The sequence below is a fragment of the Leptonychotes weddellii genome, chromosome 1 (assembly GCF_054177405.1).
Source record: "Leptonychotes weddellii isolate Sample4059 chromosome 1, ASM5417740v2, whole genome shotgun sequence".
In the NCBI taxonomy this organism is placed as follows: Eukaryota; Metazoa; Chordata; class Mammalia; order Carnivora; family Phocidae; genus Leptonychotes; species Leptonychotes weddellii.
Genome location: NC_138369.1, coordinates 73,116,036 through 73,141,998, shown reverse-complemented (window position 1 = coordinate 73,141,998; position 25,963 = coordinate 73,116,036). Strand labels below are relative to the sequence as shown.

The following is a 25,963-nucleotide window of genomic DNA, read 5'->3' as shown; positions in this document are numbered from 1 at the left end:
CCAATCAAGAAGTGGGAAGAAGACATGAACAGACATTTGTCCAAAGAAGACAACCAAATGGCCAACAGACACATGAAAAAGTGCTCCACATCACTCGGCATCAGGGAAATCCAAATCAAAACCTCAGTGAGATACCACCTCACACCAGTCAGAATGGCTAAAATTAACAAGTCAGGAAACGACATATTTGGCGGGGATACAGAGAAAGGGGAACCCTCCTACACTGTTGATGGGAATGCAAGCTGGTGCAGCCACTCTGGAAAACAGTATGGAGGTTCCTCAAAAAGTTGAAAATAGAGCTACCATACGATCCAGCAATTACACTACTGGGTATTTACCCCAAAGATACAAATGTAGGGATCCGAAGGGGTACGTGCACCCCGATGTTTGTAGCAGCGATGTCCACCATAGCAAAACTGTGGAAAGAGCCAAGATGACCATCAACATATGAATGGATAAAGAAGAGGTGGTATATATATACAATGGAATATTATGCAGCCATCAAAAGGAAAGCAATCTTGCCATTTGCCACGATGTGGATGGAACTGGAGGGTATTATGCTGAGCGTAATAAGTCGGAATTCTTGATCTCGGGAAGCAAACTGAGGGTTGCTGGAGTGGTGGAGGGTGGGAGAGGAGGGGTGGCTGGGTGATGGACACTGGGGAGGGTGTGTGCTGTGGTGAGCACTGTGCGTTGTGTAAGACTGTTGAATCGCAGACCTGTACTTCTGAAACAAATAATACATTATATGTTAAAAAAAAAAAAAAAAAAAGAAGGTAGCAGGAAGGGAAGAATGAAAGGGGGGAAATTGGAGGGGGAGAGGAACCATGAGGGACTATGGACTCTGAGAAACAAACTGAGGGTTTTATAGGGGAGGGTGGTGGGGGGATGGTTTAGCCTGGTGATGGGTATTAAAGACGGCACGTACTGCATGGAGCACCGGGTGTTATACGCAAACAATGAATCAGAACACCACATCAAAAACTAATGATGTAATGTATGGTGATTAATATAACATAGAAAAAAAAACTGCAATCTTTCTAATTTTCCTACCCACCTTATAAAGTAAGCCACTGAATAAATATACATACAAACACACACACATATCTGAGGAATGGCTCCCTATTCTTCTGCTATAGTATGTTGGAGAAGTTATTGGCTGAAGATGATTACCATATTATGTTTACTGTGAGGAACATTTATCTTTTAGGAAGCACTTCCCAATAAAATGGAAAGCACATGGATATCGTATAGGTTTGTTTAGGTTTGGGGCTAGCTTCATGTGTGTATGATCTGTGTCACCCTGTACTTCTTAGAATGCTTGGCTTAATGATCTGCTGCTGTCATCTTGAAATTCTTGCTATTTTTTTTTTTTTTTTTTTTTTTACAGGGACATTCAGTTTTATTTTGCACTGGGCTCTGCAGATTATGGAGCCAATCCTTCCTGAATCCAAATTAAGATTTCACTATTTAATATGTCTAAACGCAGTGTTAGCCTTAGTTTCTTCCCCCCGTACAACACTCAATTAACAGGACTGGTGTGAGTATTGGATGAAATATCACATGTGAAAGTAATAACACAGAGCCTGGCACATAAGACACAAAAGTCATATGAAATGAAATGGAGCTGGAACAGTTCTGGTCTTCCCTCTGTGGATCTGAGATATACAGAAACCACCATTAAGTCATAATTAGATGTAGCTGAAACTTAAACTTTAGTACTTACAGCCCATATATCTGTGGTGCGATTTCTAGTCTGTTCAAGTGCATATAAAGCTCAATATCATGCTTCTTCAGTAGATGATCCTGGATCTGGTTGACTTTAGTAACAATAGCAATTGTTGGCCCTAAATCCTGTGGTCTAGCAAAGGGAATGGGAGTCATCAGTGTTTCTTTCCCCTAAAAAGAGAAAAAAATGGAGCATGTGTTATTTCAATATGAAATGAACAAATATATGGACATCATTCTTCAATGTATTTATCAATGGGAGCGAAAATAAGAACCAATAACTACTTTAATCATCTCATGACACATGCTTAAATGTAGAATCATATGCTGATCATCATACAGATGATTATGCTCATCAAATAAAGGCCAGGAAATGCCTTCTAAAATATTTCCTACTTGTATTCCCTTGACCAGTTTCTCTGGTGACATGGAGTATTTCAAGATAATTTTTCACTACAGGTAGTGGTAGCTGCTAGTCTACTTGTGTATAGTTAGTTTGTCTAATCAGCCATAGGACCTAAATGGAATACTCTGATGCCAACATATTTCTTGTGGCATAAAACTTAAACATGAAAAACAGTAAATGAAAAATGTTTTACTTTGAGCTCTCCAAACTATAAAAAAGTTAGGAAATAAAGGAAACTAGTATTAGAAAAGAGGATATGATATTTTCTAACTGTCCTTTGATCAAATTAAATAGCTGAGTAGGAAGATTTTTAAACTCTCCAGATCAAAAGTACAGCTGAATAATAATAATAAAAAAAATCTATGTAGGCCAACTACAACTTTCCTTCTTCCCCTTCCAAATCTCACATTAAGAAAGATATATCTGTACTGCTTGTAATGCTTTCATGTAAACTTCAACCACCCTCTCAAGTCTGATGTTTTCCCCTAATATATGATGTCTAACCTTTCTTTTTTTTCAAGATTTTATTTTTTTACTTGTCAGAGAGAGAGAGGGAGAGACTGAGCACAAGCAGGGGGAGTGGCAGGCAGACAGAAGCAGGCTCCCTGCTGAGCAAGGAGCTCAACCAGTGACTCCATCCCAGGACCCCAAGATCATGACCTGAGCCGAAGGCAGACGCTTAACTGACTGAGAAACTCAGGTGTCCCTATGTCTAACCTTTCTTATGTTGAGTCCTCAATTTCTACCTCTCTCCAATCTTGAGATTTATAGCATCATTCTCTTATGACTGCCTGCCACTCCCTCACTCTACTTCTCTAGCTCAAATTTTTGTTTCTGCTTTGCAAATGCTGCTTTTTCATACAGGTCTGGTCCTAGTTTAATTCTCTACTTGCATGTGATTCCCTGAGTGATCATACTCATACAACAATGCCCATTTTCCAAAGACTTCCAAATCTGTATTCATAACCTAGAACCTTCTTGGGTTCTCTCCCATACATTTATATGTTGGTAAGGAATCTTAGGTTACAAAAGGGTCTCTAATTCAGCAGGCCCACTACTGAGCTATCATCTTCTGCTCAAAAACATGTTCATTATTTCCCCATGCCTACCTTAACCCATCCTCCAATAAGAACACCCACTTTGCCAATTTTAGCTCCTCAGAACCACTCAGGAGACTCTTACTATGTCTCCTCTCCTACAGCTCTACTGTTATAACCTGATTTGGGGTCCTAATCATTTCTTTCCTCCTAACTGGTCTCACTGCCCTTAATTCAGTCTGCTTTTAAATCTAGCTTCCGAAATGCCTGGTGATCCATCTAAAACAGGTATTAAATTACGCCCAGTTGCCCTCCTCAGGAAAAACAAAAACAAAAACAAAAGACAAATTCTTGAGCCAGGTCTATAAGGCCTTCATTATCTGGTCAGCCTCTACTCTCACTGTGCTTCCAGAGATCCTGGGGATGCCATTCTTTTACCTGAAATATCCCCTCCCCAGTGTTTCCACAGAGGAGCTCCCCAGTGTTCATAAAGATTTGGCTCAAGCGTCAGGTCCTATTTCATCTTCTTCTTTACCTCTACAGTATCTGTTTCTACTTCTTTGGTTCCTAAACCATGAGATCTCTAAAAGGAACATCATCTTATCATCACTGGACCACATTCATGGGGACAAAATAAAGAAGGTAAAGCTCGGGCACTTGGGTGGCTCAGTTGGTTAAGCAACTGCCTTCCGCTCAGGTCATGATTCTGGAGTCCCGGGATCGAGTCCCAAATCAGGCTCCCTGCTCAGCAGGGAGTCTGCTTCTCCCTCTGACCCTCTCATGCTTTCTCTCTCTCTCTCATTCTCTCTCTCAAATAAACAAAATCTTTAAAAAAAAAAAAATAAAGAAGGTAAAGCTCTTGCCCTTGTAGTCTGGAGGGGAAGATTATGCAGAAAAAAATGTAGAAATCCACATAAGAGCAGTGACTAATCAGGCTGGTAGAAAGAAAGAGGAGATGAGGGGCATGTGTTAGCATTAGGAAAAACTTCCTGGAAGAGGTTCCATCTGTCTTGCCAGGATCATTTCAAGTCTTAAAAAGAAATATAGTCTTTAGTACTTCCTACAGTGTCTGCACCAGCATCTGTAGGTCTGAGGGATGTAAGACCATACTGATTTTTATGGCTCAAGTAGTTTCTGCTAATTTGTATAGATAGGAGAAAAAGATACCTCTATGTTGTGGTAGTTTATTATAAAAACAGTACAACCAAGATACCATTTTCTGATTTTATAATATCAAGTATTCTCTTCAAATGACAGGATGCTATAATTTTTAAAAAATCTTAATTCTTGCTCAATTTTTTTCCTACTGATATTAAATTGAAATAATTGGGAGGGAATTCATGTTAATTTTAGGATACCATTCACATTCAAGAGATACTGTTTACGCTGAAGCCAACTTTCCTTTAAAAATGAACAACTCAACTTTTTGCTTATTTTAATCATGTAGTTTTTCTTTACTGAAGAACCTTGTGTGGCTGAATACCATATTGTGTGGGATGAAGGCACTGAGGTCAGGTAGGGTTTCTAACAACCACGTGGGAAACAGATCACTACACCTAGTCATCTTCTAAGGGTCTTGAATAAACACACTTCTATAAAGATACAATCACTGGCTTTGGAGAGAACTGATCCTAAATTAACCTGTTAACAAAGGTTTAACTTAAGAAATAATGTAATCAATTTCCAGGTTGAAGAGAATGAGTTGTCACTAAATCAACAGCCTATATGGTCCATTTATCAAATACTGAAGAGAGACTCATGTGTAGCTTAAGAACTACAGACTTAAATATGTAGTTTGAAAAGATTTCCCCTGTGCTCAGAATACTTACAACAAAATTTCTTAAATTTAAGAAACTCACAAGTAATGCTCATGATCATTTAAATGGTAAACAGCTTATCTAACAGTGAAACCAAAAGAGAAAATTTTAGTTAATATAAGATATTCCTTATCTTAAAGATTTATCACCATAAAAATGCTATTTGCATTTAACAAATATAATCATATGGGATGGCTACAAGCTCCAACAAAACTAGCAATCTTTTTAACCATTTATTAAGTGGTACTCAAAATGTGCTCTACAGGTCAGTGCCAGTCCACAAACTGTTACAAGGATTCAGCGAGATAATTCTACACCACTATGTAAAGCAACACACTGCTTTCTTCATCAAGAGAGTCTCATTATGGAAAGTATGTCTGCTGGCCGAGGCAACATGCACAGTGATAGAACTGAATTGTCAAGGGAACTAGAAGAACTGAAAGACAGTAGTATATTAATTTCTCAAACTTCTTTTAAAAAAGGTGATAGAATCAAGGCATAGAATAAAAAGGGGACAATGAAAGAGGGATTCACTAGATACGCTTTTCAGGAATATATTATTCATTGATATATACAAGTAACATAAATGTTCAGAGGTTGCATCTATGTGTTTTTTCTTGATAAAATGAATAAATATCCTTCTTCGTGTTGTCTTAGCCATTTTCATGAACTTGATTCAGTGATATCAACATGAATGGGTAAAACTGAAAAGTGGTAATGCTCACATTTTTATCATTCACTTTTGCAGATACTGTGAGTCAGTTATAAAATACAAAATGACCACTGCATAAAGAGGTCATGATGCTTTTATTTAAATGTATTCAAATACTTTCTGCTCAAAATTTTGATTTTCACATAAGCCTATGACTTCATCAAATCTCCTGCCAAGAACAAATATAAAGTAATTGTTCTAAAACATGGTAGTTCATCAAATATGCTTACAAGTTTCACCTCTAACAACCCTTAGAGAATGTAACATGTTGATATATTAATAAAGAAAGAATTTATCACCTAGGCTGAAGATCAGCAAATTTTCTCTGTAAAGGCCAGATAGTAAATATTTTAGGCTTTATAGGTCATACCGTCTGTGTTGCAACTACTCAAATTTGTAATGAGCCACTGTAATGAGCAAGCAGCGATAGACAGTAAGGAAACAAACAGACATGGCTATTTCCCAATAAAACTTTTTTATGAACATGGAAATCTGAATTCCATATAATTTTCATATGCCACAAAATATTATTCTTCTTTTGATAGCTTTTCAGCCATTTAATAATGTAAAAGCCATGCTTAACTCCCAAGCTGTATAAAAACAGATGGCAGGCCAAATTGGCCTGCAGGCAGTAGTCTGCCCTGATCTAGACCAAAGGCATAAAAAGCATTAGTTATCCATTTCATTTTTTTAAGAGATGGAATAAAGTGACAGAATAATATATGGTTTCTAACCAGAATGCAATCAATTATATCAATATAAAATGAATTAATCATATAGAAAAAATATATATATTATATATATACATATATATTATATATATATACCAAAAACTCTTAATGACATCCCTTGCCAGAATAATTGACATTTTTTCTAATATTCTTCCAATATTGTGTAATAACAATGAAAACACCATAATGATCTCTAAGTTAGCATATATGTTTGTTTAAGATGTCAGTTAACTCAGCAATTCTACTCCTAGAGAAATGCCAAGAGCATTGAAAACATATGTAGACACAAAGTTTGTACACAAATGTTCACAGCCTCATTATTCTTAATAACCAAAAAGTGAAAGAACCCAAATGTCCATCAACTGATGTATGGATAAACAAAATGTAGTATATCCACATGGTGAAATATTATTTGGCCATGAAAAGGAGTGAAGTACTGATGCATGCTACAACAGGAATGAACACTAAAAACGTTATGCTAAGTGAAAGGAGTCAATCACAGAAGGCCACATATTAAATGGTTCCATTTTATATGGAATGTCCAGAATAGGCAAGTTCATAGAAAGTGGAAGTACATTAGTGATGCCAGAGACTCTGGGAAACGGAGGGAATGCAGAGTGACTGTTAATGGGTATGGGATTTCCTTTTGGGGTGAAGAAAATATTTTCAAATCAGATATTAGGGACATTCGCACACTCTTGTGAGTATACTAAAAACTACTAAATTGTACACTTTTTTACTTTTTTTTTTAAAGATTTTATTTATTTGACAGAGAAAGACAGCGAGAGAAGGAACACAAGCAGGGGGAGTGGGAGAGGGAGAAGCAGGCTTCCTGCTGATCAGGGAGCCCGATGCAGGGCTCAATCCCAGGACCCCAGGATCACAACCAGAACCGAAGGTGGACGCTTAATGAGTGAGCCACCCAGGCGCCCCTAAATTGTACACTTTAAAGGTCAATGTTATGGTATATTGGTTATAACACATAATAAAAATTATAGTTAAAAAGAATAAAAGAGTAAATGATAAATGAAGGTATTGAAGCTAAATGTGTAAATTCAACAGTGATGTATTAGTAAAAATAAGACAGCCTATTTCACACAGTTTGTCTAGGCGCTTCAGTAACAAAATGTCTATCAACTCACTTGTGTAACAATAGATCAAGCAGATAAATGTTACTTGTCATTCAAAATTTATAATAATTTTTCAAGTAAGAAGTTCTATTGCATGGATAATATACATATAAAATAAAATTTCTATTTACATGAAATTTTTAATTTTACCTTTATATTTCTGCCAATATTATTAGCAATATGGTTTAGATCCCCAATTCAATCTTATTCCATAGATTTTTAGATTTTTGTTTTTTTTATAGTAATAATAATGGCTTTGATTCTCTGATTAGACGTTGCTACTTACTGAAATCATTTGTTCCCTCAAATATATTGAAAAGATCTGTACTATAACACTTGCCTTTTGACCATCATGCTCAAAAGTAGAAAACCAAGGTTCAGCAGTTTCCATAAGTTGTGAGAACATCGCACTAAAAATTAGAAAATAATACAGTGCTAATGTTAAACCCTCATTGAAGTAGAAATGGCATAAAAAATTAAAATAACAGAACTTTTGTACTTACTAGGCATCATGTTCCAGATACTTGGGGTTCAAGAGAGTTTTCATTTCCTCACTTAAAAAAGCAATACAAATAATCAAAATGTATCATTTTTTAGTTGAAGGGGATGCAGAAGTTGCCTTATTCTATACTCATAAGCCAACTTTCATATAGTGTGCAAATGAAAAAAAAATCATCCTTTCTAAATAAAAAAAGCAATTCCATTAACAAATGAAATCCTTTCTATAAAGATCAAAATCAAATTAGGTGCCTTGTCTATACCAGAAAGAAGTAACTATCTAATTACTCCAAATAACAACTACAAAATGTGACAATAGATTCCTTGAATGTGCCTGATCTAGAATAAATTGATTACTCCACAATCTATCACTTGTTTTCCAAAACAAAACAAAACAAAATACTTACGAGTCAAATATATCCTATCAGAACATTATTTTCTTTCAGTGGCTTCTGTTTTTATTATATTTAACATCCATTAATTAGTGACAGTACCTCTTTCAAATCTATTTTAGTGTTGCTTTCACCTTCACTGGCTTGAAACTGCTAAAACAGCATGTCCAACTTATTTAAAAGCAATTTTCAAACATCTATACTTTCCTGTGAAGTATATTGTATACACATGCTTTTAAAAAGATAAAACTGGCATGAAAACAGGATCCCAAGACTAACTTCACCCTTACCATACTTTAGAATAACTGAAGAAAAGGTAATTAAGATACGGTTACTCTAGTCAGATGCACAGACTCAGTATAATTAGAGAAATTCAAAAGAAGCTAGGAAATACTAAAGTTACTTGCTGTGAAGAATAAATTAATGTATCTCAAAAACATGACAAGTCATTTTTCTTTATTTACAGACTGGGGTCCTTTGGGGTACTGGTCTCCTATTTATGACCTGAACTCACTGAAACCTGGTGGGGAGAAAGGATCTCACAGACAAGGTTCTCATGCAGCCTATAGTGAAAGAATGGGTCATGAGAGGATTATATATATGAATATTACCAATCATTAGCACTTTGCCATCATAACAAAAATTTGCTCTACTTGATCCATTAGTTATATATCTTCCTTTGGCACAGATCTAAGATTTGCAAAGACATTTATGATTCCAAATTTGTACCACAGCTGAACCAGGACTAAAACTATTAAGTAGAATTAACAATCAGCCACATGAAACACAACCAAATGTTTACAATTTACAAAAGTACCTTCAATGTAAAAGATTCTGAGGTTAAAATGATTGAAGCAAGGCTGAAAAAACAGAAAGAGCTCAAATAAAAACTTGCCTTGGTTGGGCAGACTCACTGGCATGAAGAAAAGCTTGGTGGTCACAGTGGAGGATAAAGACTATAGGCGCTAACAGCTCGTGCATTCCCTGAAACATAAGAGCAAGAGAAATGAGAGGGGATGGATGTTGAGAGTCCACCAGTGGACAGAATAGGCTTAGTTAAATGCTTCTTCAACTGATCCTCACCACCATTTACATATTTCATTGAAATGCATAAAATGAAAAGCTACAAAATGAGATTTTATTTACTTTTAGAATTTGATTCCAATTCAACCATAGCACAAATTCTTCTTTAAAACATGGAGAGCAGTTCTCTTTTAAATGACACAACAAACAATAAATTGGCATGGTAGACAACCTTGCACCTGTCAGTTGCTTCACGATCTGTACTCATAAATATGAATTTCATTTATGCAAATTATAATCATGAGCTGCAGTGTAAAGATCTGCAGTAAGAAGGGCAACTAAGAACTGTAGACCTAAGGAAATTACATCCAATGTTTTCATTATATAATGGCTCAAAATTAGGATGTCTGTAGATTTAGGAAAAGCTGAAGTCAGCTAGCTGGAAATGTTGGATAATAAAAGAAACAATCTTTAGCAGGTATAACAGCAAACAAAGTTTTCAAAGTATGATTTTCAACATGTTTAATCTGAAAACTACCATAATTTTTTTTCCTGTCTACTTCAACTATAAGGTTACTGTTCAATTTATTTAGTGAATTCACCAATTGTATTTGCTTTTTCCTTATATTGGTGCTCACCTGTGGATTACATGAATAGGCACAGAAACAAAAAAGTATATTGGTTACTAAGGTGTCTCTAAAAGGATATTATAAAAATTCATTATTTATTCATTATTGTGGAGAATAAGGTATTCCACATTAGTAATGTGCCTTGTTAACTATAAGATTTTTCCCCCTTAAGCATCCGAAAACATGTTTTAGCAAGTTAAATATAGATTACAATCTTTTCTGCCTCTTAAATTATCATTTTCCTTTTCCTTAATAATTTTGGATGATCTTTTATAAAAAAAAAATATAAGACAAAACACCACCTTAATAGGAAATAAAAATAAAATATGGAAGCAAAGAAAAGAGAGTTTCACTGGCGGAAGTAGAGACTTCCCATGATGGGAAGGGCAGTCACACAACCCTCTGTACATTCTAGAAGTACCATGCCATTCTTAAAAGCTAGTGATCATCACAAAATAATATGAAAGTAAACTCTATCGGAGTTTATTTGTAAGTTATCACTAGACTTCAATTAGGACTTACTGAGATTTGTACAAAATAATTTATGACACACCAACAACTTTCTGGTGATTAAGACAAATTACCACACACCACTTCAATCTTTTTAAGTAACCATTTTCTTACTAAACAAACCTTGAGACAACTATTTGACTATCCCTTAAAGGAACATGGTAGAGACACAGAAAAAATGGAATTAAGTGCTAAGTTTGCTTTAAAATCATATGAGGTGTTTATTCTCCTGGAATAATCTCAAATTATTCTAAAAACCACGTGCTATAATTTAATCATCAAAGTAATAGCTACTTAATGTAAGAATTACTGTAGCTACAGAAAAGAAAAAAAAAAAAACAAGGAGAAAGGAAGGAAGAAATGGAAGGATGGACAGACTGACCAAAAGAAAGAAAGAAAAATTAAAAACTATGGTAGATATCTTGTAATCTTTTTGCCTGTTTCTATGATTTCCTTAGGATAAAGTCCCTAGAAGTAGAATTTCTGGGTGAATGAGTAAGGAAATTTGTTAAAGTTTCTGATATATACAATTAAGCTACCCTTCAGAAAGAATTCCCTCACTTTAGGGCATAAAAATTGCCACTTCACACATCTTAACTTGTAGTGTTTTGTTTTGTTTTTAAATCCTATAAAACTTCGGGGTGCCTGGGTGGCTCCGTCATTAAGCGTGTTCCCTCTGTCACTGTCTCTCTCTGTCAAATAAATAAATAAAATCTTAAAAAAAAATCTTATAAAACTTCATAGTCAAATGGTTGTTTTACCCTATTGAAATGCTAGTGAGACTGACACAAAAATTTTATTGGCTATTATTATTTAATGAATTGCCCATTTTTTCCTAATGAAGTGTTTCCTTTTTCCTGATAATTTGTTACAGTTCTTCACCAATTCAGGATATTAACCTGTAGTCATTTTTGTTACACTTTCCCACGTTTATCATTTGTCTTTTTTTAAAAAAATATTTTATTTATTTGACAGAGAGAGAGAGAAAGCACAAGCAGGGGAGCAGCAGAGGGAGAAGCAGGCTCCCCGCTGAGCAGGGAGCCCGATGAGGAGCTCGATCCCAGGACCCTGGGATCATGACCTGAGCCAAAGGCAGATGCTCAACCAACTGAGTCACCCAGGAGCCCCTATCATTTGTCTTTTAATAGTGATATCTTATGTCATCGTGAATCTCTATACTTTAAAACTATTAAATCAATACATCATCCTTCATGGTTTCTTGTTTTGTTTTCATGCCTGAAAAGGCTTTCCTTATATGGAGATTAGATGAGTACATACTTTTCTTTATTACAGCTTGAATTCTTTACCAATCGGGTATTTAGTTTTGTCCTGAAGAATAAATCTGTATTTTTTTCTGCAAAAGAGTTCAACTAATTATTGAATAACCCATCTTCTCCCAAGAGTTTTGAGATGCTGTCTTTACCATACACTGAATCATTAGTGCTTGTTTTTTCTCAGCTTTTACCGGTATTCCATTGGTTTGTACATTCTTAACAAGAACTTTACTATTTTAATGACTTGAGCTGTAAAACATTTTATTCTGCCATATTTTCTTTTCCTCAAAGTTATCTTGCCTGTTTTAATTTAATTAGAAGGTAAACTTCAGTATCATTTAAATAAAATGCTAAACAAAATATTGCAATTTTACTGGCATTGCATTAAAATTAACTTGAAGAAGATATTTTAAAGAACAACAGATTTTCCAACCCAAAAGTTTGTAAACTGTTAAGTTTTTTACTAGGTTTTTGTTGTTGCTGATGGTGGTGGTGATCTTCTGATTGGGTCTTTTCCCCCTCAAGGTATTTTCTAACCAATGGCTGGTTTAATAAGAATGAGTACTTGCCTAAATGCACCTTCCCACCTTCTTTAAATTTTCTCTTCCCTCTAGTTTCTGCGATACTGTTCTCTCCAGATTCTCCACTTGCTCATGCAAAGTTCGTCTTCAAGTTCATATGTCAAAAATTATTAACTATCTATGATAATGTTGAGAACACAAAAGTGAATGAAGTGGGCAAGTTTCTTACCATTATGGAGCTTGCAGTCTAGAGAGCAAGATACACAATAATAAAATGAGCAGAGAAGTGACTATACAATTAGAAACTGTGATAAGTGATGTCTATGTGTTGATAGAAAAATCCAGCTCCTACTACAGGCTCAGCACATAGAAGGTACTCACTGACTGATTAAATACCTACCTCTCCATATAGCAATATATTGGTAAATGTTGAACTACAATATGAAAAATGAAATAGAATAACAAATCATATTTCAAACCAATAAATAAGGGTGCTCTTTGTGTAATGGAAATTAAGAGTCCCCTGAATATCATTAAGACAACCTTTTACAAATTCATTGTTGACTTCCAACTAAACTAGAGATATTTTCTCAGACTTGGAAGAGATTGTTAGTTTTACTCTTAATTCTAGACTAGTAAAACCTGATTAATAATTACAAGTGGCAAATGTACAAACATCTTTAAAGGAGAACTATTTAGAAAGAATGATCATAAATTCAATATGCTGTAAATACGACAAAGCAAAATAAAATATAATAGATTGCTAGTATAGTTATTGGTTCCCAAAATGTGTATTTTGCTTGCATCTATACCATCAGCATTTCTGCTTGCTTAAAGCCTTTATCCCTGCTGGATCGTTAGTAGTCACTGCACTCCAAACTCATGCCAGTTGAAAATAAAGGTAACGAAGTTTTCTTCATCAACAGCCTGTAGGCTCACAAAATTGAACCTGTTCTTTTATCTGCCTGTGTTCATTTAGCCCACCAAGCAGTCTTTATTAAAGCTGAGGCATCAGGCAGTCAAAGTTCATTAATACCATTTATATAATCTCTGCAGTTTCAATTAACTCAGCAAGACATTCTACTACATGATAACAGTCTCATTAATTCAATAAAATCCCATAACTATTAACAATATGGTCGATGTTAAACGGGGTGTCACCTAGTACAAAATAATAGCTTTAACAGCTTGTGATGAAACTCAAGGTTTTTTTCTTAAATTTGATCTGGCTAAATATTCAGTCCTTCTTTAGCAAGGTATTATTTCTATGTAAATAATCTATAGGATTTTAAACATGTAGAGGGAGTAATTAAGTCTTATTAAGGGACTCCCAAGAGTAAATTAATGATACTTTCTTATACAGTAGTTGATTGACTTTGTCTAAATTATCAAGAATCTGACCTTCCCTATTCTTGTCTAGTCTTCCTTAGAAATGCAGTGGCCCACATACATCACAAATGTTTGACTGCAGTTATCATGTTTTTGTTCCTGTTTCCATTATTATAACACTTCCTTAATCGACTTTTTTCTTTCTCTAAAGAAAAATGGGAAACAAATGTATAACTTGGGATAATTTTATTCTGACTTGGTTTGCTATCATCAAATCTTTTACTGTGAGGTATTTTCAAATATTGAGAAGAAGAAAGGGCACAATGAAGAGATAAGCTTGATGACAGAAGCCAACACAATGAGGAGAGAAGAGAAAAACAGAAAGGAGTCTGAACTACTGAACTAACTAATGCTGCAGAACCATTTTGCCCCTAGACTTCTTGCAAAGTGTGTTAATAACCTCCTTCGAGTTTAAGTCATTCTGAATGGGATTTTCTGTTATTTGCTTCCAAAAGTCCTACACTGATACTTATTTTCTCCCAGTCTCCTTTTCGGTTTGTTTTTGGTCTTTGAACTTTGTATCTGACTTCTGGAGAGCCTATCTTGCTTGGAAAGGTCTTTCCAACCCTGAAATTATAAAAAACTCTCCTAAATTTTTTCCAGTATTCCATTTAAAAATTTTAGTTTTTGGGCGCCTGGGTGGCTCAGTTGGTTAAGCGACTGCCTTCGGCTCAGGTCATGATCCTGGAGTCCCGGGATCGAGTCCCACATCAGGCTCCTTGCTCGGCGGGGAGTCTGCTTCTCCCTCTGCCCTTCCCCCCTCTCATGCTCTCTCTCTCTCTAATAAATAAATCTTAAAATTTTAGTTTTCATATTTATATCTTTATGCCACCTGGAGTTTATTCTCCAATAAAGGTATACTTTAATCTTTTTTCTAAATGGAAAGTCAAACATGGCAAATCAATATCCTTTTCCCATTAAATGAAAATATCCTATCTTATCATATTAAGAATTTATATATAACTGGACCTGTTCTTAGTTTGTTCCACTGATCTATGTTGATTCCCACACTAATGTCATACTAGCTTGATCACAGACTACTTACAGAAGTTTTCATATTTCCCTTTGCCATTCTCCCTTTCCACTACATTCTGTAGCAACTCTAACATATTTAATAATGATAATAATAGTAATAACCACCATAAATACCAACAAGAACCCTTAGTGATCACTATGTGTTTTTAATTCTACAAAGTCAGTACTATTATTGCCTTCATCTTACTGCCAATAAAACTAAGACTTAGAAAATTTAAGTAAATTGTCTAGGATTATGTAGCTAGTAAATGTTTGAGATGATATTTAAATAACAGATATAGGACTAGACCCAGTTCTCTTAACCACTAAGCTGTATTCTCTCCATTAAAATTACGGTAAAGCTTTTTGGCACCAAATTTAAAATGACCATGTCCAGTTTTTAAAAAGTGCATCTCTCTCTTAGATTATCACTGGAATGATAATACATTTATATATTAATTTGGGAAGAAGTAAAATTTTTATTTAATGCCTTCCCATCTACATACTATCACTTTTCTGTTTATTTAACTCTTGCTTTACATCCTTCAAGAACATTTATAGTTTTCTTCACATAGTTTCTGCACCTATATTGTTATGCTTATTTCAAGACATTTTAAAGTTTTGGTTGCCATTATGAATGGGATATATTTTTTCCATCTTCCATTCTAAAAGGTGATTATCACCATGTAATTAATATGAAGGCGTATTAGTAATACTAAAAGTAAGATAAAATTAGTTCCCTTGGGTATTTTATGTATATAATAACAAATATGTTATTTAGGACAACTGGAATATGACTTGGTTTATTATCTTTATTTTTTTATTTTATTTAAATTCAATTAATTAACATATAGTATATTATTAGTTTCAGAGGTAGAGTTCAGTGATTCATCAGTGGTATATTATCTTTAAACTGATCAAGTATATTTCAAATTAAATACATTGTTCTAAGGAGGGCCTGGGTGGCTCAGTCAGAAGGGGTGTGACTCTTGATCCCGGGGTTCTGAGTTCGAGCCCCATGCTGGGTATACAGATTACTTAAATAAATAAACTTAAAAAAAAAAAATCTACATTGCTCTAGCCATACAGGTGTTTTCTGTATATTACATTGAAGTTAGGTGGTTACTGGTTGGACATACATCGTAACTTTTGATTGTCAGAGAATTTATTAATTTGGTTTGAATTCCCACTTACTATTCATTTTGAGAAATACATAAAAATATCCAACTTTTGTATTTTTATTGGAACACCATAAGCTTAAGTAGAAACCTAGATCTTCTTTATATATTAAATAAATAATTTACATTTCAATGAGAGCAAAACATAATCCAGCAATCTTCATCTTCTTTCCTTTAGTAATGGGATGAATATCTGGATAACAAAGAATATCATAAATTTCAAAAAATTTAGAGGAACTTTTTAAGTTATATTACCAGTAAATCTTAAAGAGTAGAAGGACACCTGATTATTTTTTACATGGCATGTCACATATTTTAAAATGCTGTATTTAGAAACATTTATACATACAACTCCGAAAAGTTTTATTACTAGATTGGCTTCAACGATGCTGTTTATAAACAAACTCCCAAAAGTTGAAAGAAAAGATTGAACGCCTTATAGAAGACAATTTGGTGGAATGTCTTATAATAAGGAAGAAGCATATGTGCTTCAATGAGCTTACTTTTCTCACCATGCAGCTGACAAGCAGCTCTTTGATTGCTTTACTATTATGATACAACTTTGGATACAATAAAGGCTATATTATTGCTCTATCATTTGTCAAGCTGTATAGAAAATTTTGAGTCAATGGATGCCACCTGTACGATATTTTCATTACCTGTTTATAAAGCAACTGCTCGTTTTCTCTAGCATAACAGAAAAGAACATCTGTAAGAATTTTTCTCACATTTTCTTGTTGGAAAAACTGCATTTCAGGAAACCTAAAGAAAGAAAACACAGGATTAAAACTGACTAGCAGAATTCCAAGAATTACCCTCAATCTCTCATGTTTAAGAAGCGCCAAAGGCTACTTTAGGTATTAGTACAAGTGTGTATTTGCCATGCAGCTAGCTTATGCCACTGGTGGGACTAATAGGTTAAGGAAAAAGGGTGAGAAAAGGGAATTATTCTATCACAGAGGGAAATGATACCTTTCAACACCTAAATATTTTAAATGTCTCCACATGCTTAAAGTCCTCACATGGTGGATACCACAGTTCTTAAGCAAAATGAATCATAGCCTATATAATTAGGGTTCAGGATTACTTTGTTTTAGCCCATTTGGTTTTAGGGCTAGAATGTAATTTTGGATGCACCAGCTTTTTGAAGAAATCATTATCATTTTTTTAATGCCAGTACCAGGACTTAAATTATTATACATGACCACACTGTTAGTTTTGTCTGATTAAAATGTAGACTTCAAACGGAACAAGTTAGTCAGTATTGCTTAAATGATCTCTGGATCAAAAATTCTACCAGGTGCTTTGAGGTAATGTGAAATAGAAAAAGGGCACAGTATCCACTTGAAAGAAGCTTACATAGTTTTTTTTTTAATTTTTTTAAAGATTTATTTTTATTTGACAGAGGAGATAGAGAGAGCCAGAGAGCACAAGGGGGGAAATGACAGAGGGAGAGGGAGAAGCAGGCTCCCCGCTGAGCAGGGAGCCCAACGTGGGGCTCGATCCCTGGACCCTGAGATCATGACCCAAGCTGAAGGCAGACGCTTAACTGACTAAGCCACTGAGGTGCCCCTACATAGTTGTTTCTAATGAAACAATATACAATCGTAACAATCCAAATACACAGCAATCTAATACACAATGAATATATAAGGGAAGAAGGAATGTCACCTAGAAGTTAACAGTCAAATAGGTTCAATCACAAAGGTTTGAACAAGAATTTTTAGGAGAGGAGGAAGATGGAATGTCAGTGGTAAAGATAACCAAATTAGAAGGAAAGATGAAGGCACAGAAGGTAATGAGTACTCCAGGTGTACAGCACAGTACGGCAATCAGTAATGAGAAAGGAACGTTCTTCCATGAAGTACTGCCACTTGAGAGCAGGATGACGACACAGGAGGAAAGGTGGGGCAGGTCTGGAAATAGCTCTGAATTGCTGAATCTACAAATGAAGAAAAAATAACCAAGTGATTCTACATTTTTGAATAGGTAAGTAACAAAGAAAATAATATTTAAGTAACTCTAAGTGGGAATAAGCCTTGAAAGAGGAGAGATTACAGGAAGGAACAAGAGGGCATTATAATGAAGTGAAGTGGAAAAAAATCACAAACCTAAGAAAGCCTGCGTTCAAATTCATGTTGCATAATTACTAGCTATACAATCTTAAGTGATTGCTTAACGGCCTCATCTATTAAGTGGAGATAATAATACTGATCTTGTGAACAAGATGTGATCATGTTAGGGGCACCCGGGTGGCTCAGTCGGTTAAGCGTCTGCTTTCGGCTCAGGTCATGATCTCAGGGTCCTGGGATCGAGTCCCACGTCCGGCTCCCTGCTCAGTGGGGAGCCTGCTTCTCCCTCTGCTCCTGCTCATGCTCTCTCTCTCTCAAATAAATACATAAATTCTTAAAAAAAAAAAAAAAGATGAGACCATGTTAAAGCACCAAGAACAGGGCCTGGCAAGCAGTAAATGTGTAGGAACAGAGGTCATTATTAGTCTTTGAGTATTGGTACTTTAGGGGATAAAGAAGTGAATTAGGTGGCTTTGGAACTAGAAAATAAGTGGATATGAGAGAGGTTTAAGAGGAAGAGTACCTAAAGCATGGAAGGACAGGGCATTATCAAAACAGAAAAATACTCCTTAATGAGTCTTTTAAAGAGCAAAAATGGCTATTTTACTTCATATTGTAATGGCTAACTGCCTTGTTCTAGAGACTTTAGCTGTTTTATGCTTCATTCTGATCCTTCTCTGGCTCCCTGTGAGAGTTATAACTTTCTTCCCAGTTCAGGCTGGGTTCTGGGTTAACTATGCTAGTGGTTTGTGAAGCATCTCATTTCTGGTCCTAATTTTTATAATAAAGCCTGTTTTATCTTCATCTGTTCATGTGACTTTTGCTTGAAATTCCCTTGGATGTGTAATTGTCCCCAAACACATATATTTGGTTTGGTCCCCAGCAGAAAGGAGACCTCTTTTTTGGATGCCAGTAATAAACAACCCATGGATCTGAGCATGATGACCTCACATCTCTGCATGAATCTTAATTTGATGACCCCTCCCGACAGTCTCTATTCAGGCAAGGGAGTGTGACTAGGCATAAGTGACCTTAGCTCTTAAAGAAGAGAAAATTAACCTGGAAGTAGATTCAGAGCAAGAATATTATATCATAGAAGCCAAAAGTGTTCCAGAAAGATGTCAAATGCACTGAAGTAGGAAAAGAAACAAAACCACTTTTTAAATGACTTCTCTGAGACAACAGAAAGTTGATAAAGCCCTTAGAAAGTCAAATATCCCAAACTAAAGTAATCAGGATGAAAGCAGGTAAGGAGTTAAATTGCTAGAGAAATTTCTTGGGAAAACTTAGTCACTAAGGTAAAAATAGATTAATCCTTCTGAGAAGTGAAATTGTTTCTCCTTCTTCCTCATTAGATGACTTAAATCTAGCCTTGTCTTTTTTTTTAATTGAGGTATAATTGACATACAACATTATATTAGTTTCAGGTGTAAAACATGATGATACGATATTTGTATACACTGCAAAATGATCACCACAAGTCTAGTTACCATCCTAGCCATGTCTTTAAGTAGGCTTCCTACCCCATAATATAGATCACATGACTTAATTGATTTTGCACATCCCCTCCATTAACTATTCTTTGGAAATTTTCCATGCACACCGGCACAACCAAATTTTGTGTAGCTGATGCAATCTGAACTGATTATGCAAGAAAGTACTAAAAACTGCAACATCCACTTTGTAACAAATACCCATGAACTATATAGTAAGAGTTTAATACCTAACTACTAAAAATGTAAATTATATTACATACCAATTCATAGTTTCATTTAAATGCATACTAACCACTTGCAAGATTAAAAACAAGAGAGCTACAAGAATTAAATTACAGGTAGATAATTTAAATTACCCACTTTTAGCAAATACCCAATCAACCAAAAATGTGTATTAGGCAGACACAGCATATCTACGCAACAGCACACTATCTACAACTCTACAACCCTAAAGTGCCAATTTATGAAGTTTCACGATACACTCTTTTTTAGAAAAGTATGACTTGCTCTCTAAATTCTGATGGTTTCACAGCATCAAATAAGTAAGGTAGAAAGATATAGAAAAGTTTTTTAAAAGATATAAAAGTTTATGCTATTTAAGAAGTTGGAAAAAGAATTTACACTCAGAGTTTTAAGCTGAAGAAGTCTTTGGAGATTATCCAGTCTAAGTCAGAACGTCACAGGTAAGGATTCTGAAGCACAGAGATGAATACCTGCCCCCACATATCTGGGTAGTTAGGGCAGCAGTACTCTCCAACTGCTTCACTCATCAATTATAACTCAGTCAGACATACACATTTAGGTAAAATTCCATGAGTTCAGAGTTACCAAGAGGTACCTAGGTCATAAGGTTGATGAATAAACCTGAAAAATAACATATTTCCCACAATAAATACTTGATTGTTTTATTGTTAGGCTTCAAACCAGAAGACATACCATGTATAGGAATCAGAAATAAGGGAGAAAAGTACAGTGAGTAGTTTTTCTAGGAATAGTAATAATCAGTTTGGGTTTTTAAAGAAGATTTTGTTTATTTACCTACTTGAGAAAGAGGTGGGAGGGAAAGGGGGAGGAGCAGAGGGAGAGGGACAAGGAGATTCCATGCGGAGCGCAGAGCCCCATGAGGGGCCTGACCTGGGGCCCAATCCCATGACACCAAGATCACGACCTAAGTTGAAACCAAGAGTCCGATGCTCAACTGACTGAGCCACCCAGGCCCCCCAGTAATAATCAGTTTTTAATGATACGTTTTAAGTTTCAAAATAGCTTCCCTGCCATCCATTACACGTCTATGTTTTTTTTTTTTTGTTTTTGTTTTTGTTTTTTACCCCATGCCATCTGGTGCTGCTTCAGGATAGGTAAAGTAATTTGAACACCATGGGGCATATTTACTTTTGAAACAATAATGAAAATCACAGAATACAGATCCAAGCTGGCTTCAACAATTGTTAAGATTTTGAAAATCAATAGTGACTCCACAGTTCCATTAAAAAGAAAGAAATGGTAGTAACTTCTGTAAAGATGAGGTAGAGAAAAAAACTTGAGTTAAAACTGTGTTAAGTTTATGATTAATTCAAACCAAATATTTGATAGGCAAATAAAAGGGAACAAAATTCACACCAAATGGGCCTGAAGATAAATTTTGTTATTATCAGAAAATGGAACTCCAAGAGAAGTAATTTCTGCATTTGGCCAGAAGATGAAAATGGTAAATGAGTGAGACTGAAACTCTGACATAGATAAAAACCAAAGAGAAACTAATATTAAAGTACTCTATGATGAAATTTAGACAATACAGTTTAGATTTTTCTTTTTCTTCTATTTATTTATTTACGTATCCTAGACTTCTTTATTTAAGAACAAAGTGATGAGTGATGTGGGAATTAAAAACAAGAGCATCCTTGAAGTGTACCTTCCCCCCAAACTCCCTGCCCCCACACCCTTTGTGTTCCCAAATCTGTTCTCAGTGAATAAAGAACTTAATTACAGAGTCCTTGTACAAACCTCAGGTTCTCTTTCCCTAGCCCTCCCCCTCTCTCTGCCCCCCATTCCTGGGAAGGGAAGGCACCTCGGTTTGAATGCATAGGAGATCCCAGAGTGGTGACAGACACAGAGGGAAAGGCCTCACCATCAGGGGAAGGGACTGAGTGAAGAGAGGGCCTCTATAGCCTGGGGTACGAAAAGGGGGCCCTGGTGCCAGAGTAAAGTACACTGGTGCCCCTGAGAAAGGGGACTCAAAATCCTCTCCTTGCAAATAGTCACTGCTTGATCATTTGTCCTTCTGGCAACCAGTGCAGAACCACACTCGGACCACATCCTTGAGGCCGAGCTGCTGGGCAACGTGGCTGACTGGCTACATGGCAGGTTTCAGGCACTGCAGGCCCAGGTCCTCCTGGTTGTCTCTCGCTGGCTTCTCCAGACTCATTTGCTTTCTCTTTCAGGCCTGCACAAGGGTCTCCGTTTTGCTTATCTCCTGTTGATTTTCACTGTTGTCAGCTTCCTATACCCACTTGGGCAGCAGGGGCCGCAACTTACACATTACTGAAACTGAGCTGCAGAGCCTCAAAATGACAGATGGTCGTTTGGCTAAACACCTTCCCAAAGAGAACCCCCCCAGGTGAGTCCCACATCTGCCTGAGTATATTCCAGGGTGATCCTCTTCTGCTCCAAAAGCTTGGCCAATTGTTCCAGGTCTTTCTGCAGAGCTTTGACGTCCCAGGATTCCTTGGGGGTTTGCTCCAGTTTCTCCTTTTCCAGCTTCACAGTCCCAGGTGGGGCAGTGCAGGGCTAGGGGGAGGCCACCTCGGAGTTGCTCTCCACCCCAGCTCCCCACTCACCCTCCACCTGAGAAGTTTTCAGGACGCCTTGGGGCACTAGCCCCACTCCAACCTGAGGTCCACAGTACGCCATTCCCCTGCAGAACTCATACTGAGGGTTGGGGTGGGGTGGGCACAGGGAATCCCCCCACACCTCCGTGCCTGTCCCAACCTCCGGCCCAATTCTTTTTTTTTTTTTTTTAAGATTTTATTTATTTATTTGACAGAGAGAGAGAGACAGAGAGAGAGGGGACACAAGCAGGGGGAGTGGGAGAGGGAGAAGCAGGCTTCCCGCCGAACAGGGAGCCCAATGTGGGACTCGATCCCAGGACCCTGGGATCATGACCTGAGCCGAAGGCAGATGTTTAACGACTGAGCCACCCAGGCGCCCCCTCCGGCCCAATTCTTGACCTGCCAGGAGGGGCTTGGAAGCTCAGCAAGGTCCGAGGGTCAACCCAGCAGGGCTCTGGCCCTCCCAGCATGGTGTTAGAAGCCAGGTGTCTTGCCATGGGGAAGAGGGGCACCCCAAACCAGGGAACTGGAAAGATGAGGGCTCTCCAAGAGACTCTAAGATTTTTCTTGATGGGAAAAAAAAGTAGTATTTCAGTTCTAACTTAACTGATCGGTATTTAAAATACAGCAGTTCCTCTCTCAAGATGTATGAAGGAACTTATAATCAGACAAATTTTACATATTGTAAATTAATACCGAGAGACATAAAACTCTGGGGTCTGAGTTTTGTTCTGCATCTTGCAATAACCCAAAATTCATAGGCATTATAGTTTTCATTATAAGACTTAAAAAAAAAAAAACTTTCTTTATGGAAAACTCAAACATTTCTAAAGAATAGACAGTAGCAGACTCAACAGATCCATCACCCAATTTCACTCCCATTTCAGTTCTTGTTTCATATATATTCCTCCCTCAATTCTGCATTTTGAAACAAATCTGAGATGTCACATCTATAAATATTGTAGTACGTATCTCTAAAAGGACTCTAAAAACATAACCATGTAACATAACCATTCTAACACTACTAATAAAATAATCCATTAATTAAATCAAATATCCAGGCAATGTGCAAATTTCCCTAATTTTTTTCAGTTTGTTCAAGATCCAAGAAATGTCCATACACTACAATTCGTTGATATATCTCTTTTTTTTTTTTTTAAAGATTTATTTATTTATTTGAGAGAGAGAGTACATGAGAGGGGGGAGGGCTAGAGGGAGAAGCAGGCTCCCCGCTGAGCAGGGAGCCCGATGCGGGACTCGATCCAGGGACTCCAGGATCATGACCTGAGCCGAAGGCAGTCGCTTAACCAACTGAGCCACCCAGGCGCCCCGTTGATATATCTCTTCAGATTTATTCTTCCCCTCTCTTTTCTCCTCCTTGTCTCTGTCTCTCTCTCTCTGCAACATACTTGTTAAAGAAGCCAGGTTATTTATTGCGTTGAAACTTCCCACATTCTGAATTTTTCTTATTGTTCCTCTATTTTGTTACTTAACACATTCCTCCACCTATATATCTTATAAACTGGTAGTGAGGTCTAGAGACTTCATCAAATTCAAATTCAATTTTCAACAGAATTCTTCATGGGTGGTATGATGTTTTTAGCACACATTTACAAATTCTTTGACCGCTTCTCCTGTGAAAAGGTGGAGGAGCCTAACTCCTCTCCATCTGAATGCGTGCTGGTCTTAGTGACTAGTTTCCCACAAAGTGAGGTTGTGACACAACTTCTGTCTGGCTCTCTGTCTGGACACATCCTTAGAACTCAGATACCATGCTGCTAAGAAGTCAAGTAGCTACACCGGGGGGCCATATGGAGGTGTTCTAGTCACAGCTGCAGAGAAGGTCTCCACCGAGAGCCAAGTTCCACAGCCAGACATGGGAGCGAACAAGCCTTCACATGATTCCAGCCCTTACCCTTCAAGCAGGCTTGGCCAACACCATGTGGAACAGAAAGAAACTGTCCAGCTCAGTCCTGCCCAGGTTGTACATTCATTAAGAAAATAAATGCTGTTGTTTTATGCTTTGGGGTAGTTTACAATGCAGCAATAGATAACCGTTACACAGTTGGTATTGTGTACTTCCATCAGGATGCGTATATTAGCTTATTTATTTTTATGATGCTAGCAACCATTGATGATCATTACTTAGATCTATTAATTCATTAGAGGCTGTAAATAGTAAAACTCTAATTCTATCATTTTATCTTCCTTCATTGTCTAAAACACATCTATAATAAAAAAATTTCCCTTCATCAATTTTTACTTATCCTGAAGTAAGGTCAGCATAATTCTGAGAAATCTTGTTGACTACCATTACATTTGTTCATGGATACTTGTTGTGGACATCTAAATGAATGACAGAATGGCCACTAATTCCGTCACAAAAATAGTTTACAACAACCAGACTATCCTATGTGCCTTTTGGGTATCTTCCCACATGACTGCAGTATATGGGAATGAATCAGGAAGAGGGATGGAGAACAACCACACAACAACTTTAGAGCCCCAAAAGCCCGGAACCAGGTGCCTGATGTAAGTTAAATGGAAAGATATTCAACAGGGCAATGGTCTGTCATAATACAGACAGACAATAAAGAGAAGCCAGGCAAATTTCTGGGCCATCTATAAGGAAGAGTTCCTCAGACAACAAAGAGACCAAAAAGAAAAAAAAAAAAAAATTCCTAAGCAAAAAAAGGGTTAAGAAAAGAGTGAAATGATAAAGGGCTTTGTCACTGCATTATAGTACATAATTAGGTAATTAAAAGTATTAAAACAGACAAAGCATTGGGCCCAGATGAATAACTGAAGATGCAAGTATTCAATAAGATGCCCCAGGGGGAAAAATAAAGCCCTTGGTGAAGGTTTATAATCATGCAGTAGGACAGAGAAGCACACAAGGACTTGAAGGAACAATAACTGATGTTATGCCCGTACTTCAAAAACAGAATTTCAAAACAAGTATTCATCCAAAATATAAAATGAGCTGATGGAAACTCCCTAGAATACTATTAAACACCAAAATAATGATAATACCTTCTTCTGGTTTATTGTTTTATCAGAGAAAAAGTGGAAAATCAAGGAAAAACCGTCAAGAGAAGCAATTTCATACAGAATGAAAGCAGGCATACTTTTTCTTCTTGTGCTCCCTGTTTTGGTTGATGATTTCACCACTCTCCCTATTCAACCAAATCTGCTTTCTCGTCTCTGCAGGCACACAGCTGGATTTAATTTCTCAGCTTCTTTCTCAGTGAGCTGTAACATGTGACCGAGTGTTAGCCAATGAAATGAGAGTGGAAGTGATGTATGACCACAAAATGCAACCCCCACCTCCACTTCAGTTGGGCCCCATACACATTTTTCCATCCAGCTAGATAGAAGAAAAAGGTCATCCAGGAGGCTTGGGAAGCTACCTGTGGACTGTGGTGGTTTTAAAAATACATGTGCAAATTTTTTAGAATATTCTCCTCTCTTGGATTGCTTGCTCTGGAAGTAGTCTTCTCTGGAAAAGGAACTTAAGCAGTCCCATAGAGAGACCCACATGGAGAGGAACCAATATGGATCCTCCAGCCCTAGTCAAG

General features: G+C 36.6%; 1 protein-coding gene and 1 pseudogene across 10 annotated transcripts in view; both read right to left on the bottom strand.

Annotated features, from left to right (window-relative positions):
• TBC1D5 (TBC1 domain family member 5) overlaps positions 1 to 25,963 on the bottom strand; it is a 528,942-nt gene that overhangs the window by 192,908 nt on the left and 310,071 nt on the right. For all 10 annotated transcript variants that reach the window (XM_081826016.1, XM_081825991.1, XM_081826055.1 and 7 more), the window contains 5 exons: positions 16,649 to 16,751; positions 9,343 to 9,435; positions 8,065 to 8,111; positions 7,902 to 7,971; positions 1,727 to 1,899 (listed from right to left, as the gene is read on the bottom strand). In XM_081826016.1, the coding sequence (XP_081682142.1) occupies positions 1,727 to 1,899; positions 7,902 to 7,971; positions 8,065 to 8,111; positions 9,343 to 9,435; positions 16,649 to 16,751 (486 nt within the window). The remainder of the gene's footprint in view (positions 1 to 1,726; positions 1,900 to 7,901; positions 7,972 to 8,064; positions 8,112 to 9,342; positions 9,436 to 16,648; positions 16,752 to 25,963) is intronic.
• Positions 21,441 to 22,725, bottom strand: LOC102734878 (POU domain, class 5, transcription factor 1 pseudogene; annotated as a pseudogene).